Raw genomic sequence first — 22802 nt, forward strand, 5'->3', positions numbered from 1 at the left:
TGTAATGATTTTTTTTGAGAATCTAAAAATTATTAAAATATTTGTCTGGGTGCAGTGACTCAGGCCTGTAATCCCAACAGTTTGGGAGGCCAAGCCAGGCAGATAACTTGAGATCAGGAGTTCAAAACCAACCTGGCCAACATGGTGAAACCCCATCTCTACTAAAAATACAAAAATTAGCCGGGCGTGGTGGTACACGCCCATAATCCCAGCTACTTGGGAGGCTGAGGAAGAAGAATTGCTTGAACCCAGGAGGTAGAGGTTGCAATGAGCCAAGATCATGCCACTGTACTCCAGCCTGGGCAATGGAGTGAGACTCTTGTCTCAAAAAATTATTATTATTATTATTTTGATTTTTCAGTTTTTTGTTTTTATTTTTTATTTATTTATTTTTTTTTTTTTGAGACGGGGCCTCACTGTGTTGCCCAGGCTGGAGTGCAACGGTGTAATCATAGCTTACTGCAGCCTCAATGTCCTGGGCTTAGGCAGTTTTTCTGCTTCAGCCTCCCAAGTAACTGGAACTACAGGCACACACCAGCACAACTGGCTTTTTAACTTTTTTGTACAGACAGGGTCCTGCTTTGTTACCCAGGCTAGCCTTGGACTCCTGGACTCGAGTGATCCTCCCACCTTGGCCTCCCAAAGTGCTGAGATTACAGGTGTGAGCCATGATGCCTGGCCTGAAGTATTTTGAAAACCATAAGATACACAGATATAAGATGTTATTACTTACTCATCCATTTTGCAAATATATACTCCTATTACCTAGACTCTCTTGAGAATAGAAGCCATGCTTTTTCACACATATGTAGAACAACATAGAAGAGTGCCGTGCAGTGGGTGCTGTAATGGAGATGTGTACCAGGTACAACAGGAACCTAAGGAAAGAACCCCTGAGTTTATCAGAGGGCACCAGGGGAGGCTTCACAGAGGAGATGATGTGAATTGCCATTTGAAGATTGAGAAATTGTTTTTCTGATGAACTAAACAGGAAAGAGAATTCCAGGCAGAGGGAAAGCATATTTGAAACCCTACAGATAATTTACTGTGTCTGGAATTGAAAGGATAAGGTAAAGAGGTAAAGACAGACAAATAGGCAAGGAACAAATTATGTAAAGCTTTTGGATACCATGCTAAGGAATTTAAATTTTATATCAGAGGGAAAATAAAACTAGCAAATAATTTTGAGCAGAATTTTGATCAGGTTTCTGCAACGTAGATTATTGTGATGGCCAGGGAGGGAGCAGTAGAGAATAAAATGAAGAGAATGAGATTCTTGTGACTTTTCAGGAGAGAAAGTATAGGAGAGGGGGAAAATAGCTACTATGTTTTATGCCTGAGTAACTGGCAATATTTTAAAAAGAGAGAGAGATAATATGGTTTTGAGGGAAAGCTCCAACTTCAAAAAGTGAGTTTGATGATGGTGGAGGTAGAGAGATCCAGCAGACCAAGAAGCAAAATTAAATCTCAGTGTTCAAGATGTCACCATGGGAGCCAATATAGAATGTACATTGCTGTTTTCCCTTATGTCCTACATACCACAAACTTTGAGTCCAGTGTACTATTCAGAACCATTCTTTTAGTAATAATGTAGCATGCTTGTATTCAAAAAGAAATGAACTATAGTTGCCACCTTCATCTTATCCTTGACCTGTATTACTTGCTGTTTCTCCTCAGTGCCTGATGTAAAAGCAAGTAGTTATCTCTAGCCAGTTGAAATGAAGACTAGAGAAATGCAGACATCTCACCAGCATTTCTTAGTTATGGTGGTAAAATGAAAACACTAGGGCGAAGTCAATTCTATGTCTAACTGAAAATTCATTTCCTTGTCAAGCACAAGCTTTTTTACATTAATCCCAATAGGCATGAATTCTCATTAACAGCCTAAAGCGTAGATAGTGGATCAGAGGCTTATATTCAGGAGTTCTAGTCACAGTGGAACAGCCATGGATGAGTAACTTAAAGTAATAATTCTTATACCAGGGAGGCTCCAGTAATTTTACTGTTAAGAGCTGGACAGAATTTTGAGATCTTGAGAGTAAGATACTTCATACATGCTTTGTATTGTTGTCTTAACTTCCATGTGGTCTGTTAAAATAACTTATTCAAAAAGAACAATCTCTATTGAAAAAACTAAAATAGACTAGGTGCAGTGGCTCACGCTTGTAATCCCAGCACTTTGGGAGGCTGAGGCAGCCAGATTATGAGATCAGGAGTTCAAGTCCAGCCTGGCCAGCATGGTGAAACCCCAACTCTACTAAAAATACAAAAAATGAGCTGGGCGTGGTGGCACACACCTGTAATCCCAGCTACTTGGGAGACTGAGGCAGGAGAATTGCTTGAACCCAGGAAGTGGCGGTTGCAGTGAGCTGAGATCGCACCAGTGCACTCCAGCCTGAGTGACAGAGCGAGATTTCATCTCAAAAAGAAAAAAATAAAATAACCTATCAACTAAATTGAGTTTTCATGGGATAAATAAGAGTTCAGGGCCAGGCGCAGTGGCTCACACCTGTAATCCTAGCACTTTGGGAGGCCAAGGTGGGTGGATCATGAGGTCAGGAGATGCAGACCATCCTGGCTAACACAGTGAAACCCCGTCTCAACTAAAAAATATATTTAAAAAAATTAGCCAGGCGTGGTGGCGGGCACCTGCAGTCTCAGCTACTCAGGAGGCTGAGGCAGGAGAATGTCATGAACCTGGGAGGTGGAGCTTGCAGTGAGCCGAGATCACACCACTGCACTCCAGCCTGGGCAACAGAGCAAGACTCCGTCTAAAAAAAAAAAAAAAGGAGAGTTCAGTGTCAATTTCTAGATTTTATGAGTTTGAAAGAACCCTGGACTCACACCTTCAGATGATACTGATGATTCCATGCAAGCTACACTTGTCTGAGACATTCTCCTAATTAAATAACTTCCTTTCTATTACGGTTAATTTATCCAATCAAACAAGGTGATCTGGTATCCACTACAATTTAGAAATTCTGTAAAGTCAAAAATTAAAAATCCCTTTTTAAAATCTTTTTGGAATGAAATCCATTTGATGAGTCCTATGTAAGATGGGAGCTGTCCCATCCCCTGTGTTCCAGGTTCTTTACTGACACTTAAAAACTCTACAGTCATGGCAGAAGGCACCTCTTCACAGGGCGGCAGGAGAGATAATGAGTGCCAGTGGAGAAAATGCCAGACACTTATAAAACCGTCAGCTATCATGAGAACAGCATGAGGGAAACTGCCCCTATGATTCAGTTACCTCCCACTGGGTCCCTCCCACAGCATGTGGGGGTTATGGGGATTACAATTCAAGTTGAGGTGTAGGTGGAGACACAGAGCCAAATCATATCATTCTGCCCCTGGCCCCTCCCAAATCTCATGTCCTCAAATTTCAAAACACATCGTGCCCTTCCAGCAGTCTCCCGGAGTCTTAACTCATTCCAGCATTAACCTGAAGTCCAAGTCCAAAGTCTCATCTGAGACAAGGCAAGTTCCTTCCACCTATGAGCCTATAAAATCAAAAGCAAATTAGTCATTTCCTAGATACAATGGGGGTACAGGCATTGGGTAAATACACACGTTCCAAATGGGAGAAATTGGCCAAAACAAAGGGACTACAGGCCCCATGCAAGTCCGAAATCCAATAGGGCAGTCATTAAACCTTACAGTTCCAAAAGGATTTCCTTTGACTCCATGGCTCACATGCAGGTCATGCTGATGTGAGAGGTGGGCTCCCACAGCCTCGGTCAACTCCGCCCCTGTGTCTTTGCAAAGAGTACAGCCCCCTTCCTGGCTGCTTTCACGGGCTGGTGTTGAGTGTCTGCAGCTTTTCCACATACACAGTGCAAGCTCTTGGTGGATCTCCCATTCTGGGGTCTGGAGGATGGTGACCCTCTTCTCACAGCTTCCCTAGGCAGTGCCCCAGTGGGGACTCTGTGTGGGGGTTCCAACCCCACATTTCCCTTCCACATTGCCCTAGCAGAGGTTTTCCATGAGGGCTCTGCCCCTGAAGCAAATCTCTGCCTGGACATCCAGGCATTTTCATACATCTCATGAAATATAGGCAGACATTCTCAAACCCTAGTTCTTGACTTCTGTGCACCCACAGGCCCAACGCCATGTGTAAGCTGCCAAGGCTTGGGGCTTGCACCCTCTGAAGCAACAACCTGAGCTGTATATTGGCCCCTTTAACCACAGCTGGGATGCCAGGTACCAAGTCCAGAGACTGCACAAAGCAGCAAGGCCCTGGGCCCAGCCCTCTAAGCCACTTTTTTCTCCTAGGCCTCTGGGCCTCTGATGGGAGGGGCTGCCATGAAGCCCTTCAAAATGCCCTGGAGACATTTTCCCCCTTGGCTTGGTGATTCAACATTTGGCTCCTCATTAAGTATGTAAATTTCTGCAGCTGGCTTAGATTTCTCCCTAGAAAATGGGTTTTTATTTTCTATTGCATTGTCAGGCTGCAAATTTTTCAAACTTTTATGCTCTGTCACCTCTTGAATGTTTTGCTACTTAGAAATTTCTTCCACTAGTATCCTAAATCATCTCTCTCAAGTTCAAAGTTCACAGATCTCTGGGGCAAGGGCAAAATGCCACCAGTCTCTGCTAAAGTGTAGCAAGAGTCACCTTTACTCCAGTTCCCAACAAGTTCCTTATGTCTGTCTGAGACCACCTCATCCTGGACTTCATTGTCCATATCACCATCAGCATTTTTGTGCATTTTTCCCACATTTTCCTGTCTTCTTCTGAGCCGTCCAAACTGTTCCAACCTCTGCCTGTTACCCAATTCCAAAGTTGCTTCCACATTTTTGGGCAGCACCCTATTCTCTGCAGTACCAATGTACTGTATTAGTCCATTCTCACACTGCTATAAAGAAATGCCTAAGACTGGGTGATTTATAAAGAAAAGAGGTTTCATTGACTCACATTGACTGGGGAGGCCTAAGGAAACTTATAATCATGGCAGAAGGCACCTCTTCACAAGGCAGCAGGAGAGAGAATGAGTGCCAGCAGGGGAAATGCTGGACACTTAGAAAACCATCAGATCTCATGAGAACTCACTATCACAAGAACAGCATAGGGGAAACCACCCCCATGATTCAGTTACCTCCCACCAAGTCCCCACCATGTGGGGATTATGGGGGTTACAATTCAAGGTGAGATTTGGGTGGGGACACAGAGCCAAAGCATACCAGCCATAGAGAGACAGTTCTAAGTGTCTGTAGTTCTTAGAGGCATAACAAACGGGGTAAGAAAACACATCTCAAAGGTGATCTAGTGTCCTTTCTTTAATGCCAGATTTTTTCTTCTAAAGTTTTATTGAGCATTTTTATATGCAGTAGACAATGTTAGGCACTATGGAAAATATAAGTAATTCAGATTTCTTTCGTGAATGTAAGTAGAAATACAACCCTAAATATCATACATGTCACACATACATTAACAAAGAAGTGTATCATTAGGATGCTTTGAGCTGGAAAAAAACAGAAAACTCCAATTCAAATAGATTAAACAGTAAAGAAATCTATTACCTCATATAGCAAGTTCAGAATTAGGGCAGCTAATAGGGCTTAAGCTTTATTTTTCTGCAATTCTTTTAGTCTAACCCTCCTATTGACTTTGTCTTCAAGCCAGCTGACCACATGATTTACAAGAGAACTAAGGCAGTTCTGGACATCATGGGCAGATAAGACAATATCCAGAGGCAGACAAAAGAGCTTTCTCTTTCATAAACAGGTTTGGGATCTGTTAGCAAGGAGGTAATGGGGAACGGATGCTATCAGGAACCTCAATCTAGTGGAGGAGAGAGTATGTGACAGTATGGCAAACGCTGTGCGAGAGGATATACAGTCTATACTGGTGGCAGTAGAAAGAAAGCCCTCCATTCTCCTCAGCTAGAAGGAAAGGGTAGGGCCTTGGTAGAGGCTGATCAGAGAAGACTTCACTTGGGGAAGAGGTTGTAAGTCCAGTTTGGGTCATGTTGAGTGTGAGGTACTATGGGACCTCCAAATGGGGAAATACAATAGGCAGTTGGGTATATACTGGCCTAAGGCTGAGAAGAAAAGTCTGAATAAAGAAAAAGATACAGAATATAGGTGGTGGTGAAGGCTTTGAGGATGGATGAGCTAATCTAGAGCGAGGAAAGAATAGGACCAAGAATGAGATCCTGAGGAACACTGACATTTAAGCATGGGTGGAATGAGAGTTGCTGACAGAGACAGAAAATAAAAATGAAAATCTTGTAATGCCATCTGTGTGTGGGATGGGTGTAAGCCAACTAGAACTGACATTTTGTGGTATTTATACATGTGATTTGGATAAGGAACTGCCTAGGAACCTTTCAATACCCATTCTTTGCCCAGGAGTAGGTTCTCTTCCCCAAGAAACCAGTTGAATGGTATAGTTTTGTTGGAGGTATGACTGGACCTGAAGAGTCCCCCAACTAAAGCAGAATTAGGGCATTAACATTTCTGTTCAAATGAATCAGACCGGACGCAGTGGCTCACGCCTGTAATTCCAACACCTTGGGAGGCCAAGGAGGGTGGATCACCTGAGGTCAGGAGTTTGAGACCACCCTGGCCAACATGGCGAAACCCTCTCACTACTAAAATAGCCAGACATGGTGGTGGGTGCCTGTAATCCCAGCTACTCAGGAGGCTGAGGCAGGAGAATCACTTGAACCCAGGAGGTAGAGGCTGCAGTGAGCCGAGATCACGACACTGCACTCTAGTCTGGGCAACAGAGTGAGACTCCATGTCAACTTAATTAATTAATTAATTAATTAAAATGAATTTCTCTTTTTTTGCAGGAGTGGTCACACATTACTTGCCTTTTGGTTTTCCCGCCAAGAGGGAAAACTAAACCGACAGCAGACTATTGAACTGGGACATCACATCCTCAAAGCACACATTTTTAAGGTAATTAAAGCAGTTGGAACCATTTTTCCCCCATCTTTAGCAGACTTTCATACACTATATGTAAGAAACTATTTCATTGTAGTCCCTGCCTTCTGAAGTTCTTTTGCTGCAAAATTGGTTCATCTCCCAACATGTATGGCCTGTTCCTCCCTAGGCCTTTAGAACTACATTGTACGTCTCCCAGTGTAACTAACTGATAGGCTTTTCAGGAAATGTATATGTATAATCATTGACAAGGTGCATATACACCTATAGATGTGGGCTCCATACATGACCTATCATCTCTTGAGGACAGTCATATTGTAGCAGTTAGTTGCAGGTTTTCATGATGTCTAAAAAATCATTGAGGGCAGTTACTCTTTCAATTTTTTAATAATTGTTTTAGTGATGATAATAACATTCCTGGTGCTATGATTTTCAAACTATTTACCTGGAGTCAACACTAACCTTCCTTGGAGCTACTTCCCCCAAATGTCTCTTCAAATTATATCCCAGTTTTTCTCCCATTAGTTTGAAAAACCTTTAAGAACTCTGTAACATCACCTTCTCTCAGCTTTCAAAAGGCTGCAATGGAGGACCAAAAAGAGGACACATAATTTGTTTGTGCATGTATGCATTCATTTGTTTATTCGTCACTTACTGAGGCATTAAACTAGGTACTAGAGATACAAAAACAAAAAAGATACAATCCCTAATCTCAAGGAATTTGTAGTTCAAATAACAGTTTTGGGTTAACCCACAAAAGTGGAGAAGGAAATTATCATCCTAATTTTTATATCCCACAGTATGAGAGTTCCAATCCCTATAGCCTTTTCAGAATTCTTTTCCTGCCTCAGGATGGAGAAATATGGGTATCTTAAACAGTTCTCTGGGTCAGGCTTCCCCCACAAGATATTGTTAAAAAATGAAACCATTGTCTTCAGAGAGAAGAATGGCATTAAGATAACTTCAAGAGCCTAGCAAATTCTTCTCAATATATAAGCACAGAGCCAGAGCAGCCTGGTTATCAGATGGACAGAAGTGAAACCCACAGTGACAAATCTTTTACTTGAATCTTACTTGTCTTGTCTAACAAATCACTGTACCAAAAATGACCTTACTTAGTAGGAGCAGAGTGGAGCTAAAATAACTGGCAAGGTATGGCATTCCAGTTTCAAGCAGACTAAAAAGTAGCTAATAATTCCATAAACTCTAAGAGCATTGTCCTGCTGTTAGATAGTAACTAAAAGACAGTAACTTAAGTATTAACCTTTTAGCATCACCATCTGCCTAGAATCAGATGCAAAGATGAAGCTAATGCCTGCCTTTGCTGCCCCATAAAACAAATACCACATTTGCAGAGAAGAGTAGCATAAAGCTTCATTTGACCAAGTATTTTATCCCATACGTGGAAACGTACATTTAAACATGCACTCCTGTCATTAGCACAGTTTTATCTTATATTGATGCAGACAGCATGGTTGCCTGAGATAAGACTGGCTCCATGTGTGATTCAAGCCATAAATACTCTAGTATACAGCATATGGTGATGACGTGACTGCAAGCTGAAGAATGAAGAACTTGGACTATGGTTTTCCTGGTGCTGCAGTTTACAGGATCCTTTAAATGCAGAGTGTTCCCTGTTGAGAGGCTTTAACTTCTCCCAAACTGCTAGAATTCTCAATCTGCACCAGCTGTGGGTCAAAGACAAATATAGACTTTATGGTTAGAAATAGTTCCACTTGAAACTTCTATTCAGCAGTGACACACAATCCAGTGGGTACATTCATTTTACATTTCTCTGGTTTTATCTTCATAAAGGTGACGTTTGTAAGTAACGCGCTTTAAAGAAGCTCATTGGATAAGCCCCCGAGGTTTATGATCTTAAGATACCTGAGCCACAGCTAAAGATCCCTAAGATAAAATTGCTCGTTTCTTCATGCTTTCCCTGTTTTCTTAAGTATTCAAAAATCTTGAGCAAGCTTATCACTGGCTGGTAAACAGTTTTGTAAATTTAGATTCTAAGGAAGGGATTCCATTACCATTTATTGCCGACAAAAAGATCCCTTACCTGAGCAATAGTTACAGATGCTGAAGAGGCACTTTCTCAAGCTGTTTGAACATAAAATTCTCTTAAAGAAACCATGAGCTTAGAATTTAATTATGCGTTATTTTTGGCTACATCTTGGCTGGTAATGGGATCACACTTCTCTGTCTGTCGTCTTTGTTGAGTTGAACTAAACTGAAGCTCTTTCCTCCCATACTTCACAAGAACAAAGGATCAACTCCACTAACCAGAAGAAATCAAAAGTCCATAGTACAAGTAAAGCTAATATTCCAAATCCAAAGCTCTGTATTTCAGGCTTATTTCTTGTGTATTTACTCCAGCCTCAGTGTGGTTCTCAGTGGTCCATTTACTGGACCATTTAGTTGACATTCATCAAGGTCCATTCTTACTCAGCTCCTTTTCCCATTTCTTTTTCCTCTACCTCTTAATGAAGCCAACTAACAAAACAAACAGCACAACTTGTGAGTCTCTGAAAAAGATCAAAAACCAAGTGTTACTTCCCTTAACTATTTCCTCCCCTCACCACAAATCAATCTATATCATTATCAATTCTTACCTCTTTTTTTCTTGTTTTAGAAGAAAAGATGTTCCTATTCCTCTTTAATTGCATTATGAAATGTAGGAAAGTACAGATAATTGAATGTAATCAAATATTATCTACCATGTTAACATTTTTCCATGTTTGCTTCAATTATTTTTCTTTATTTTTAAGAAATGAATGTAACAAATATAATAAATAATGCTTTTGTATTTCTCCGTAACCCCATTTCTCTCTCTCCCCCTACAGATAACTTGTAAATGTGTTAGGATTTAGCATATGCTAACACCGCTGACATGTTCTTCTCATCTATATTTTATACTTTTCCAATGTAGGTTCATATTCATAAGGAATATATACAACTATTTTGGGTTTTTTAATACTATAAGATTCTGTAACTTTTTTCTTTTTTTCAATCAACATTGTACCTTTGAGATTTCTCTATAGATGTAGGTCAGTGATTTCAACTCTAGCTATACATTAGATTCTCTTGCAGAGTTTTTTTAAAAGTACACATTCCTGAGCCTTACTCCCAGAGATTATGAGTCATTGTTCTGGAGTAGAACCTAGGCTTCATTTTTAAAATAGACTTTATTTCTTAGACCAATTTTAGGTTTATATAAAAATTGAACAGAAAGTACAGAGTTCCCACATACTCACTCCCCCAACCACAGTTTTCCCTGTTATTAATATCTTGTACTGATGTGGTACATTTGTTACAATTGAGGAACCAATAGTGATACATTATTATTAGCTGCAGTCCATCCTTTATGTTAGGGTCCACTCTATGTGTTGTACAGCCCTATAGATTTTGCCAAATGCGTAATGTCACGTATCTGCCATTAAGTATCATACAGCATCGTTTCATTGCACTAAAATTCCTTTATCCGCCACCTGTTCATTCCTCTCCTCTTACCCTCCTCAACCCCTGGGAACCACTGATCTTTTTACTGTTTCTATAGTTTTGCCTTTCCCAGAATGTCATATAGTTGGAATCACACAATGCTTAGAATGTTCAGACTGGCTCCTTTCACTTAACAATATGCATTTAAGGTTCCTACGTGTCTTTTTTGGCTTGATAGCTCATTTCTTTTTATTGCTGAATAATATTTCACTATATGGATTACTACATTTTATTTAGCCATTCATCTATTAAAGGACATCGTGGTTGCTTCCAGTTTTGGCAATTATGAATAAAGCTTCTATAAACACTAAAATACAGGTTTTCATGTGAACATAATTTTCAACTCATTTGAGTAAATGCCTTAGTAGTGCAATTACCAGATTGTATGGTAAGACTATGTTTAGCTTGTAAGACATTGCCAGACTAGTTTCCAAAGTGACTGTGCCATTTTACATTTCCACCGGCAATGACTGATCACTAGTATTTTTGAAAAGCTTCCTAGGTAGTTCTACTGTGCACCCCAGCTAGTTGAAAAACCACTGTTCTTTTCTTTTCTTTTCTTTTCCTGTGAAAAAATCACTATTCTACGTCAGTAATTTAAAGATGGCAAATATAGCAAGCATGGTAGTTAAGAGATCAGACTCCAAAAGCAGACCAAGTTCAAACCCTATCTCTCTTACTTCCTAACTGTATGACTTTAAGCAAGTTGTTTAACTTTTACTTTTTTTTTTTTTTTTGGAGACAAGGTCTTACTCTGTCACCCAGGCTGGAGTATAGTGGCACAGTCACATCTCACTGCAGCCTTGAACTCCTGGACTCAAGCAGTCTTCCCACCTCAGCCTCCCAAGTAGCTAGGACTACAGGCAAACACCACTACACATGGCTAATTATTTTTATTTTTTGTAGAGATGGGAGTCTCACCACGTTGCCCAGGTTGGTCTTGAATTGCTAGTTTCAAGCCATCCTCCCTCCTTGACCTCCCAAAGTGCTGGAATTACCACCACTAATCTTACTAATCTTTAAAATGGGAATGATATTAGCCCTTACTTGGTGGTTGTGAGGATTTAATTCATTAACATATATAAGCCTCAGAAGGGGGGCTAAGATCTCTAAGGGCTACATATATATATATTTGGGGTTAAGAGTCACCAAAATGTAGGTGACTCTTACCTACATTTAATAGTTATATATATAAATGTTTTGTATGTAACAATTATAGTAGAAGTCCCTTTATGTCTTTCCCTTACCCCATTCTCCTCCCTCCCCAGAGATAACCCTTATCCTAAAGTTAGCATACATACGTCAACAGAAAGGTCTTAGACACAATTTTACTTTAAATTTAAAAGTTGGGAAAAAAGCATATAATGCTCAGTTGAATTGGTAAGAGTAGAAGAAAATGGGATTAAAAAGGACAATTCTGGAGAAGAGGGCCGAGGATAGAAAATGATTTGGAATTAAAGGTTAAGAGAGAAAGCAGCAATTGGCTGTTTTGTCTGTTTTCATCTATTGTAGTTGCTACTTTTTCAGCTAAGAATTCAGAAGTGAGGTCCTGAATCAGGTGCCAGTTACTTTTCCTTTTTTTAGTTGGTGTAATGGAAGGAACATGAACTTTTGAGTAAAGACAGATTTGGCCTCGAATTCCAGCTCCAGGAGTTGTGTGGCTTTGAGCAAATTACTCAATCTTCTCTAGATTGTTTCCTCCTATATAAAAATAGTGATAAATTCTACCTCCTAGGGCTGTTATGGAGATTAGATTACATTAGAGAAGCTAAATCTGGAAAGGCCCTGGCACAGAACCTGACACATTGTAGATCTGAAAAAATGTCAGATTTCCTGCGTTTTTTTCCTTCAACCATCATATCCATTGCTAAAAGTTTCCTCTGTTAGACTAAGGATATTTCTTAATGCTGATTTTTCTCTCTGAATTGGTTAATATAGTTTATTGTTCCTCAAAAGGTCTTGAGACCCACACATATTATAAATTAGGAGACTGAGGCCCAAATGGGGAGTCAGAGCTAAGTTTTCTGGTCTTCCAGGATCTACAGTGGAGGTGCACTCAAGAACCTAATTTGTCTGGACTCCAACCCTGAGTAACATTTAGAATTCTTCCTGAAAGATCTGAAACTGTTCTATTTCATATGTCAAAATAACAATCAGAACTACTTAGTGATGTGTTTGCTTCAGTTTTGTTTGCATGCAAACTGCATGGCCAAATGCGAGTTTGTAATTGATGTCCCTGTTTCTTGCACAAATTAAAAGAGCTTCTGAAGTAATAATGAGCAATCAGAAGCTGCCCTTACCCACCTTTCCTACTGTTTTCTGTTTACCCAGCTCTGGGTGCCTACATGGGTACTATAGTAGACAGATTCAGAACAGAGCCCAACCTCCTCAAGGCCAAAGAGAATATGGACCACGTAGAAATTAGGTAGCCATTTTTAAATAATCAAGGAGGATGAAAAGGGAAATAACCTTGCGGTGTGAGGGGTTAAAACTGGATTCTGTTTCGGCCTCCCAGCATGAGATTGTGTTTCTGGGCACCCAAAGGTCTACTCTGCTAGGATTTGACCCAGCCTTTTGGCTCATGCTCTTAGAATAGAATGGAATGAGAGGATGCATAGAAATGATTAGCACCATCCTTCCTCGTTTTATCAAGCTGTGGATTTTTTGTTGAGAATGTATAGACGCTTGCAGCCATTTTGATAAAGCCGTGTCAGAGTGTCGCAAAATACATCAACTTCTTGAGGCATATTCTATAGATATATATGCGTAAGTATATAAAGATACATATATGTGGATAATTATTAAAAGTTATAAAAGTGAGGGAGAAAAAAGCCTAAAATACCTAATAATATGAAAGTATTTTAAAGCCAGTAACAGTATATGGACCTTATGTGAATCCCAATTCAAACAAACAAAATTTAGTTCCTTTTTTGAGCTAATCAAGGGAATTTGAACACTATTGGGATATTTCATATTATAGAATCCTTCTTAGTTTTAGGTATGTTTTAAAGAGTTCATATCTGTTTAGAGGCACTTACTAAAATAATTAAATACTAAGTGATAAAATATCTGTGATTTTTAAAAATAATCCCATCAAGGGAAGGGTATATGAGCAGGAGTGTAAATAATACAAGGTTGGCCATGAGTTGAAAATTACTGAAGTGAGGTGATGGGTACATCAGAGCTTTATTATACTATTCCTCTCCACTTTTGTAAATAGGTTTTAAATTTTCCATAATAAAAAATGTTTAATAAAGCAAATTTTATGTTTTTTATATGCACTTGTGTGTATTTTGCATATATATAGAAAAATGTTTTAAATAGTAAACACTAATGTGTTAACAGGAGCTACCTCTTAGGATTGAGATGGGAGGTTGAAGCTACTTTTATTTTTAATACCATATTATTTTATTTGATTTTTATTAAAAATTTGTATTATTTTTATAATTTCAAAAACTTAAATGTAGAAGTCTTTTTTTCTTCTGTGTTTTGGTGGTGGTTGTTTTTTAGTTTTTTTGAGACAAGGCCTCATGGTGTCACCCAGGCTGGAGTGCAGTAGCACAGTCACTGCTCACAACAGCCTAAACCTCCCAGGCTCAAGTGATCCTCCCACCTCAACCTCCCAAGTAGCTGGGACCACAGGCAGGCACTAGCATGCCTGGCTAATATTTTAAGTTTTTGGAGAGATGTTGTCTCCCTACATTTCCCTGGTCTCAAGCTCCTGGGCCCAAGCAATCCTCCCACCACCACCTCCCAAAATGCTAGAATTACAGATATGTACCACCACACCTGGCTGAAAATAAAATTTTTAATAGGAAAGTTTAATGATTTAATTTTTGGTTGCATCAGAATATCCCCACAGGGAGAGAAAAAGGCACCTGTGTCGGAGAAGCCTTTTAAAAACGTTCATGTATCTAGCCTTCCCACAGCATTATTCACCTTTCAGCCTTTCCTCTAGTGTGAGAATTCCCTCTACAGGAAGTTTTTTCCTCACGCACTTTAGAGACCCTGAACCTTCTATGGGAAGACCTTGATCACTATGACTAGAGGTCTTGTTAGATGAATTTATAACTCATAAATAACTGACATATTCCCCCTTTGTAGATGCCTCTTCCCTAGGATACCAGGTAAACACACTTTGCTGATTTTAGATATATGTAGGGATTCTAGGCAAGAACATTCTATATTTCAGGGACAAAGAAAGCAGAAGTAACTTAAGATTTTGTTGTTAATATCTTCCTGCCCTCGGGATTTACTTCTTTACCTGATTTGATCCAGATATTGGCAGAAGAGTAAGAAGATTGTCAGAGTGCCTAACAATCGGGATATCTGAAAACAAATTATTCTAACTTCCTTCTGGAGAAGCCCATGTGAAATGGACAAACATTAGTACGTGTCGTGGGACCTGTGCCAGTGATACTAGGAGAAAATTTGTTGTAGATGGCAATCAAGCCTGTATTGCTTTTTTTTTTTTCCTGAGGATAAACATATAAAATCATTCTGGGGTATATTAGTTAAGGTGAAGAACACTAGCTGCTGTGACAAACCTGCAAAATCTCAATGACTTAACAAAGATTTATTTCTCCTTACATCACAGTACAGTTCAGATCTCTGAGCAGGCTCCTTCCGTGTAGTAGTTCTGAAATCACCTTGGGCCTCAGAATTCTCCATTGGATCTTCTACATCTGGCCTGTAATCAAAAGGAACCATAGAAAGTGTGGAGAAATACACAGGAAGTTTTGGAGCCAAGCCTGGACAAGACATACTACTTATGCCCTCATTTTATTCACCAGAATTCAGTCACATTGCCTACCTAACTATAAAGGAGGCTGGGAAATAGAGTTTTTCCAAATGTTCAGAAAGAAAATGAAATGGAAATCAGTGATCACATTGCATTATTTCTACCACAGTGTGTAATTTAATAACTTGAATTTAAGATATTTATTGAAGAAGGCTAATAAAAAAATATGGGAAAATAAATTATATCCAGATATAACAGAAAAGAGAGGTGTTGAGTGGATGTGTTGCTAAGGGCTGTAGAGATAGAGACCGTTTAAGTTAGGAACATAGCTTGTTCCTGCAGGACTGGTCTTTGTCCCCCCACCTAGGCTTTGCTTGGCATGAACATTGTTAGAGTGGGACTCCACTCTCATTCATTAGTATCAAAAACAAAGAGGCCACAAATTCACCACTGATGCTACTTTTTTTTGCTGGGCTACTAATTTAATTGTCTGTATTTCTTATTCAGGGTTTGAGTAAAAAAGTTGGTGTATCATCCTCCATCCTCCAAGGTCTCTGGATCTCTTATAGCACAGAAGGTCTTTCCATGGCACTGGCATCTTTACGAAATCTCTACACTCCAAATATAAAGGTAAATTTATAAAGAAATTATAAATATGATAAGGAATTAACTATGAAAAAAGAAAACTAGAAGGACATTAAGTAACTATTTAGTTGATCTTTGACTTGCTTAGTCTTTTATTGATCTTAGTCTTTTTTTTTTTTTCTTTTTGAGACAGAGTCTCGCTCTGTCACCCAGGCTGGAGTGCAGTGGCCGGATCTCAGCTCACTGCAAGCTCCGCGTCCCGGGTTTACGCCATTCTCCTGCCTCAGCCTCCCGAGTAGCTGGGACTTCAGGCGCCCACTACCTCACCCAGCTAGTTTTTTGTATTTTTTAGTAGAGATGGGGTTTCACCGTGTTAGCCAGGATGGTCTTGATCTCCTGACCTCGTGATCCGCCCGTCTCGGCCTCCCAAAGTGCTGGGATTACAGGCTTGAGCCATCGCGCCCAGCCTGATCTTAGTCTTTTATTGATAATTTAATATATTTTAAATTGTTAAATTTTATTCTATAAATTGGAGACTAGCTCCATTGTGCTCTTACCTTCTATAAACTGACTCTGACATGTGGGATCAGGTCCTGCTGGTTCCAAAGAGTAAATTGATCTCAGGTAGCCTTTGTCTTGGTGTAGGAGCTTTTCTGACCAAACGCTCACTTCATAGAGACTGTGTTCAGCACTACAGTATGGGAGGCAATTGCTCTAGCTACTATACCATTTATGTAAAGGAGATATTTTATATTATCTACCAAAGGAAAAGAAAAAGGAGCAAATGAGATTATAAAATAAAGCAATTACTAAATGCTACTAGACACTGTTGTAGAATCTTAGATGGTTTAATAAAAGACAACTAAAAAGATGTGACTCCTGTTTGTCTAATTATTAGTTGTGTTTGTTTATTTCTAGGTCAGCCGACTGCTGATTTTAGGAGGTGCCAATATTAATTACCGGACAGAGGTTTTAAATAATGCTCCAATTCTTTGTGTTCAGTCCCATCTTGGTTACACAGAAATGGTAGCCCTGCTGCTGGAGTTCGGCGCCAACGTGGATGCCTCTTCTGAAAGTGGCCTGACTCCGCTGGGATATGCTGCAGCAGCAGGGTACCTGAGCATTGTGGTGCTGCTGTGCAAGAAACGGGCCAAGGTACTGGCTGCCCAGCTCTGCTGCTTTTCTTCCCTTTTTCTTTCTTTTCGATGCATACTCTTTCTTATCTCCAGTGTTACCTCATGAGTCTGGGTAGAGTATATCAAACCGTGATGGAGAGCAGATCAGAGAGAGTGCTGGTTCTGCATATGTTCAGGGCCACTGCCATCCATCCTGCAGGAGCACACAGTTCTAAACCCTTTGAGAGGTACTTGGGAAACTGCATTTGTCAGTAACCACAAAAAATTTCTACCTAACAACCCAGAAATGATCCACTAAGCTCAGAAGAAGCCTCTTTTTAACAGAGAGAGGAAGAAGAAGTGAGGGAGCAACTGCAGGCTCTAAGCCTTTCATGTGTAGAGAAGAAAACTTAACCATGGAGATGAGAATGGGATCAGACACCTTCATCCTGTCCTTGAAGACCACCACTCTAGAGAAACAGGGAGAAGATGATTCTCCCTGTTTATACCCAGACTGACCAAGGGCACCTCGAAGTGCTTCTGTTAGTACTCATCAGTTCTCTGAAAACATTTCCAAAATATGTTTGCTTTATGTATAAAAACTTGATTTCACAATATTGGTGAAAAGAAAAATGCTGGTCTCACAAATGTAGGCGTCTGGGAAAAAAATCTTGGCCTCATTGTATTTTGTTTCAGTCCTGAAAACAAACTGAGGACTTTGGTGGTTTCATAGTGAAATATAAGTCGTAGTATGACTTCATTCTGAGGTGTCCAGTGCTGTTACCAGGGGAAAAAGTGGGACTCCTCCACTCCTTTGGGAACTGAGACAAAGGCCTCTCAGTGACATCTCAGAGCCTTAGAAGTTTACCCTAGCACAGTGATTGCCCACCTATGACATCCCATTCATTTGAATGGACACTTCTAGAAACAGTGATAACTGGGCCTCATTACCATTTTAGTTTTCTTTTTAGAGACAAAGTCTTGCTCTATTGCCTAGGCCAGAGTGCAGTGGCTTGATTGTAGCTCACTGCAGTCTTCAGCCTCCCCAATAGCCAGGAGTACAGGTACGCACCACCACACTCAGCTGTATTTTTTTCCTATTTTGTAGAGACAAGGTCTTGCTATATTGCCCAGAGGTTTGCTAAAATTCTTTAGATCAAGAGATCCTCGTTGCCAGGCGCGGTGGCTCAAGCCTGTAATCCCAGCACTTTGGGAGGCCGAGGTGGGCGGATCACGAGGTCAGGAGATCGAGACCATCCTGGCTAACACGGTGAAACCCCATCTCTACCAAAAAATACAAAAAACTAGCCGGGCGAGGTGGCGGGCGCCTGTAGTCCCAGCTACTCGGGAGAATGGTGTAAACCCAGGAGGTGGAGCTTGCAGTGAGCCGAGATCACGCCACTGCACTCCAGCCTGGGCAACAGAGGGAGATTCCGACTCAAAAAAAAAGAGAGCCTCCCACTGTGGTCTCCCAAAGTGCTAGGATTTCAAGCATGAGCCACGGCACCCAGCCCTTCTTACTGTTGCTGTCACTTCATGTTCTGATCTCAGCTGGGTCTTTCCTGCCGCTCAGCCCTTACACTTCCAAGCCATCCTTTTCTTCATCTTTCATTGTTTTCCCCAGAGCAGAAATGTAACTCATATGTACTTCTTTCAAGATCCTATCATGCCTCTTCTGCCCTTCATCACTGTGATCAAGCTCATCTCAAGGGGCCTATATCTCAAAACTCTTATCAGTTCTTACCTACACTCACGTCTACTTTGCCTTAGAGAAGGAAGTACTTACCTTCTCTTCCAGAGCAGTTGTCTCCACCTCTGCACTCTTAACCCACGATGTTGCTCATTCTCTCATGTTGTTTCATTCTTTTTCTAAATGCACAGTACCTTTTTTCTCAGTTTCTACAAACCTATGAATGTAGAAACCTATGTAACCTAAAAAGGAAATTCCTCTCCCTTACTAACCAGGAGCAACATCCCATCTCTTCCCTTTCACCTCTCCCAAACCTGTCCTAAGAGTCCTCTATACTGGCTACATTCACCTCATTACTCCTTAACCACTTGCATTCTGGCTTCCATGAATGAGAGGGGAGGCAACTCATTAAAATGATAAGCTTTAGGATCAAACACAACTGGGTCAAATCCTGTGTCCATACTTAATTTATATGAGGGCTTGAACAAGTCACTTAACCTCTCTCAATCGCACTTTTCATCTATGAAAAGGGTGTTAAAAGAGTCAGTGTAAGCATTGAAAGAGATAAAGCCTTTTTTTAAAAGAGGTGGTAAAGTATCTTTTAATCTTACATAGTGCCGAATAGATAGTATCTGTAAACAAGAAAATAACCCAGCCTCCCTACATTCTACCAGGCTACTCTTTTAAAAGTCACTAATGACTGCTGGTCACCAAATAAAGCAGCTTTGTCTCATCTCTCACCTCTCTGAGCCCCTCCATAGTATTAGCAATTGTAAACTTTTTTTTGGAGGTGGGGGACAGAGCCTGGCTCTGTCACCTAGGCTGGAGTGCAGTGGCACATTCTTGACTCACTGCAGCCTCTGCCTCCTGGGTTCAAACAATTCTCCTGCCTCAGCCTCCCAAGTAGCTGGGATTACAGGCGCACACTACCACGCCTGGCTAATTTTTGTATTTTTAGTAGAGATGGGGTTTCACCATGTTGGCCAGGCTGGTCTTGAACTCCTGACCTCAGGTGATACGCCCACCTTGGCCCCCCAAAGTGCTGAGATTACAGGTGTGAGCTCCCATGCCCGGCCAATAGTAAACTTTTAATGTCATTTCCCACTTCTCTGGCTGCCCCTCTCCTTCTGATAGGACTGTTCACTAGGATCCTCTGGTCTTCCTTCCATCCTCATACTCGCTATGACTTCAGCATTAAAGTTATAGACCTTAGCGTCAAATCTGACTGGGTTCTAGTTCTCCTGCCTACACTTTGGTGACTCTTAACCCCAAATTGCTAATTTCTGAAAATGTTTTTGAGCTGTAGTTTCACATTTGTAACTGCTTCCTTGTCAGGCATGTTCAGATCCCTGACCAGTTCCTCAGATCCAGCTTTCTAAAATCACTCATCATCTTTACCTTCCTGTTTTCTGGATTTTCAAAGTCTGCTAATGTAGCCTCCATTTTTCTCAGAACTAGGGAGTCATTGACATCTTTCTCTCCTTTGCCCTTCCTAATTCATTTAGTGGCCAGCTCTTTTCAATGTTATCCTCAAAAGAGCTTGAGAAGCTACTCCTTGGTCTCTACCCCAACTGCCACTATCCTCCTGAATTATTCTTAGAGTCTTCTTGTGTAACAAACCCCTTTTTCAGATTCTCATCTCATCTATTACACACCATCCCCTTAGCTTTTGTAGAGCTTTTATTTTAAAGTAATTTTAGACTTTCAAAGATATTGCAAAAATAGTGCAGAGACCCAATACAAAGAAATGATACACATTTGAGGAGATGGGTATGCTAGTTACCCTAGTTTGATAATTACACCTTGCATACATGTATCAAAATATCACACTGTACCCCATAAATATGTACAGTTATTATGTGTCAATTTAAAATAATAAAAGCAAATAATTCTCTTGTAGACAAAAGAAAAAAAAATGTATCGAGTTTCTGTATATCCTCCGTTCAGCTTCTCCTAATGTTAACAGCCTAAGTAATTGTTGTCTAATTATCAAAACCAGGAAATTAATTTGGTGATAATACTATTAACTAATCTGCAGACCTTACTGAAATTTGTCCAGCTGTCCCACTGATACCTTTTCTGCGTTAGAGAATCCAGGTCGGGATCCCACATTACATTTAGTGTTGTGCCTCCGTAGTCTCCTCCAACCTGTGAGAGTTTCTCAGTCTTTGTTCATCTTTTATGAGCTTGACAGTTTTGAAGAATACCAGCCAGTTGTTCTGTAGAATGTTTTTCAATTTTAGTTTGTCTGACGTTTTCTCACTGTGAGATTGAGTGTACGTATTTTTGGCAAGAATACCACATAAGCAGTGCTGTACCCTTATGAAAATGCAGCACTTGAAGTCCCTGCTGTTGATAGGTCTTATTACAGGTGGTGGTAACCTCAGGCACTTGGCGAAGGTAGTGTCTTCCAGGTTTCTCAGCTCTGAAGTTACTGTTTTTCCTTTTGTAATTAAGAAATATCTTTTAGGGTTTTGCTTTTGAGACTAGAAAGATAGACATCCTGGTTCTCGTCATACTTTTATCCACTAATATTAGGATCCATCAGTGATTCTTAGTGCAATAATTATTATTTTTTAATTTTTTTTTTTAGAGGAGTTTCACTCATGTTGCCCAGGCTGGAGTGCAGTGGCACGATCTCTGCTCACTGCAATCTCCGCCTCCCAGGTTCAAGCGATTCTCCTGCCTCACCCTCCAGAGTAGCTGGGATTACAGGCACCTGCCACCACACCCAGCTAATTTTTGTATTTTTTAGTAGAGATGGAGTTTCACCGTGTTGGCCAGGCTGGTCTGGAACTTGTGACCTCAGGTGATCTACCCACCTCAGCCTCTCAAAGTGCTGGGATTACAGGCGTGAGCCACCATGCCCAGCCACTGCAATAATTATTACTTTGGTGTTTGCCTAACAGTGATTTTCTACTTCCATCATTCCCTCAGCATTTATTAATTGAAATTTTACTGTAAGGAAAAGCGATCTCTTCTCCCCCATGTATTTATTCAAATATTTATTGATATTACTATGAAGTCATGGATATTTATTTTATTCTATAGTCTGAAATCCATTACTGTTATTATTCATTTCGTTGTTCACGTTGCCCCAGATTTGGCCATTGGGAACTCCTTCAAACTGATTCCTGTGTCCTTTCAACTTTTGAGCACTTTCTAACTTTCTGACACCACAAGATGTTCTAGTCTCATCTCTTACCCCAGTCCTGGAATCAACCATTTCTCCAAGGAGCCATGGTTTCTTTTATCCATTCGCTTAGTTTTTGAAAATACAGTTCTGAACATGAAAACACTCAATGACTCCACTACCTACTGGTTAAAATTCAGACCACTTAGCCTGGCATTCAGAAATATCCATGCTCTGTCCCAAAAGACCTTTTCAGCCTTAGAGTTTAAACTTCCCTTTCATTTGCCCTACTCTTACAAAAACTAGAATACATTAATCATTTTCCATCTCAGCCAGTCAAGATAGACCTTTCTGTCTGAATCTGTTCCTGATTCTAGTCAGGAATTAATCTTTCCTTCCTCTGAAATGTTATTGCACTTGTACTTTCCTTTAGATTTATTGTATGCTCCTTTGTTGGACAGGCTCTTGTCACTCTCCTTGTTGGAGAGTCCTTGAGAGCAGAACCTATATATTACTGTCTTATTCACCTAAGTGCTACTTTACACACACTCTGTATTCAGTAAATATTCACTATGTGGATGGCTGGGTGGAACTGAAGTCAGTAGGAAAGCCAGAAATAGAACTTATGTTTTCAACTGATCTAACTACCACAGGACAAGTACCACCTACCTACCAGAAAAGGCTACTCATCTAATGAAAGGACACTCATCTGCTGAAACGAAGGCCCTTCTGGTAAATCGATCTTGATCAGGGTCTTCTTTCAGCCTAAACTTGTAACCAACACTGAAATTATAAAGACTGCCATTGATGCAATAAGCTGGAAGTGCCTCTAGCCATTTGGGGCAGATCTTTGAGAGTCTTCCCTCCTGCTGGAAGAGAGAAGCAGACTTTGCCAAAGTTTGGTGGTCAAATGATTCATGATATGAGATGTTTTGCTCTTTGGAAGGCCAAAAAATTGTAGCTTCATGTTTTTCTTCCCTTTTTTGATTTCAAAGAGAATTTTTTTTATGTCAGCAGAGCTACCAGTTTCTCAAATCTTGGTCTAAAAAGAACAATTTGAGGAGACAAAGAAGAATTTACCTCAGGAAGACAAAGCTCAAGCTGAGAGTTTTGGTTTTTGTTTTTCTTTGAATGCGAAAACAAA

At 40.3% G+C, this 22802-nt stretch overlaps 1 protein-coding gene and 1 long non-coding RNA gene across 5 annotated transcripts in view; one reads left to right on the forward strand and one right to left on the reverse strand.

Moving 5' to 3' along the window:
• Positions 1 to 22802, forward strand: part of TANC2 (tetratricopeptide repeat, ankyrin repeat and coiled-coil containing 2) — a 475420-nt gene that overhangs the window by 419028 nt on the left and 33590 nt on the right. For all 4 annotated transcript variants that reach the window (XM_015120072.3, XM_077972346.1, XM_077972347.1 and 1 more), the window contains 3 exons: positions 6797 to 6905; positions 15643 to 15765; positions 16639 to 16875. In XM_015120072.3, coding sequence (XP_014975558.1) covers positions 6797 to 6905; positions 15643 to 15765; positions 16639 to 16875 — 469 coding nt within the window. The remainder of the gene's footprint in view (positions 1 to 6796; positions 6906 to 15642; positions 15766 to 16638; positions 16876 to 22802) is intronic.
• Positions 8311 to 22802, reverse strand: part of LOC144335863 (uncharacterized) — a 34716-nt gene continuing 20224 nt past the window's right edge. The window contains exons 3-4 of the long non-coding RNA XR_013407059.1: positions 14985 to 15084; positions 8311 to 8578 (exon numbers count right to left, since the gene is read on the reverse strand). This is a non-coding gene — a long non-coding RNA (uncharacterized LOC144335863). The remainder of the gene's footprint in view (positions 8579 to 14984; positions 15085 to 22802) is intronic.

Source organism: Macaca mulatta, chromosome 16 (genome assembly GCF_049350105.2).
Source record: "Macaca mulatta isolate MMU2019108-1 chromosome 16, T2T-MMU8v2.0, whole genome shotgun sequence".
NCBI lineage: Eukaryota > Metazoa > Chordata > Mammalia > Primates > Cercopithecidae > Macaca > Macaca mulatta.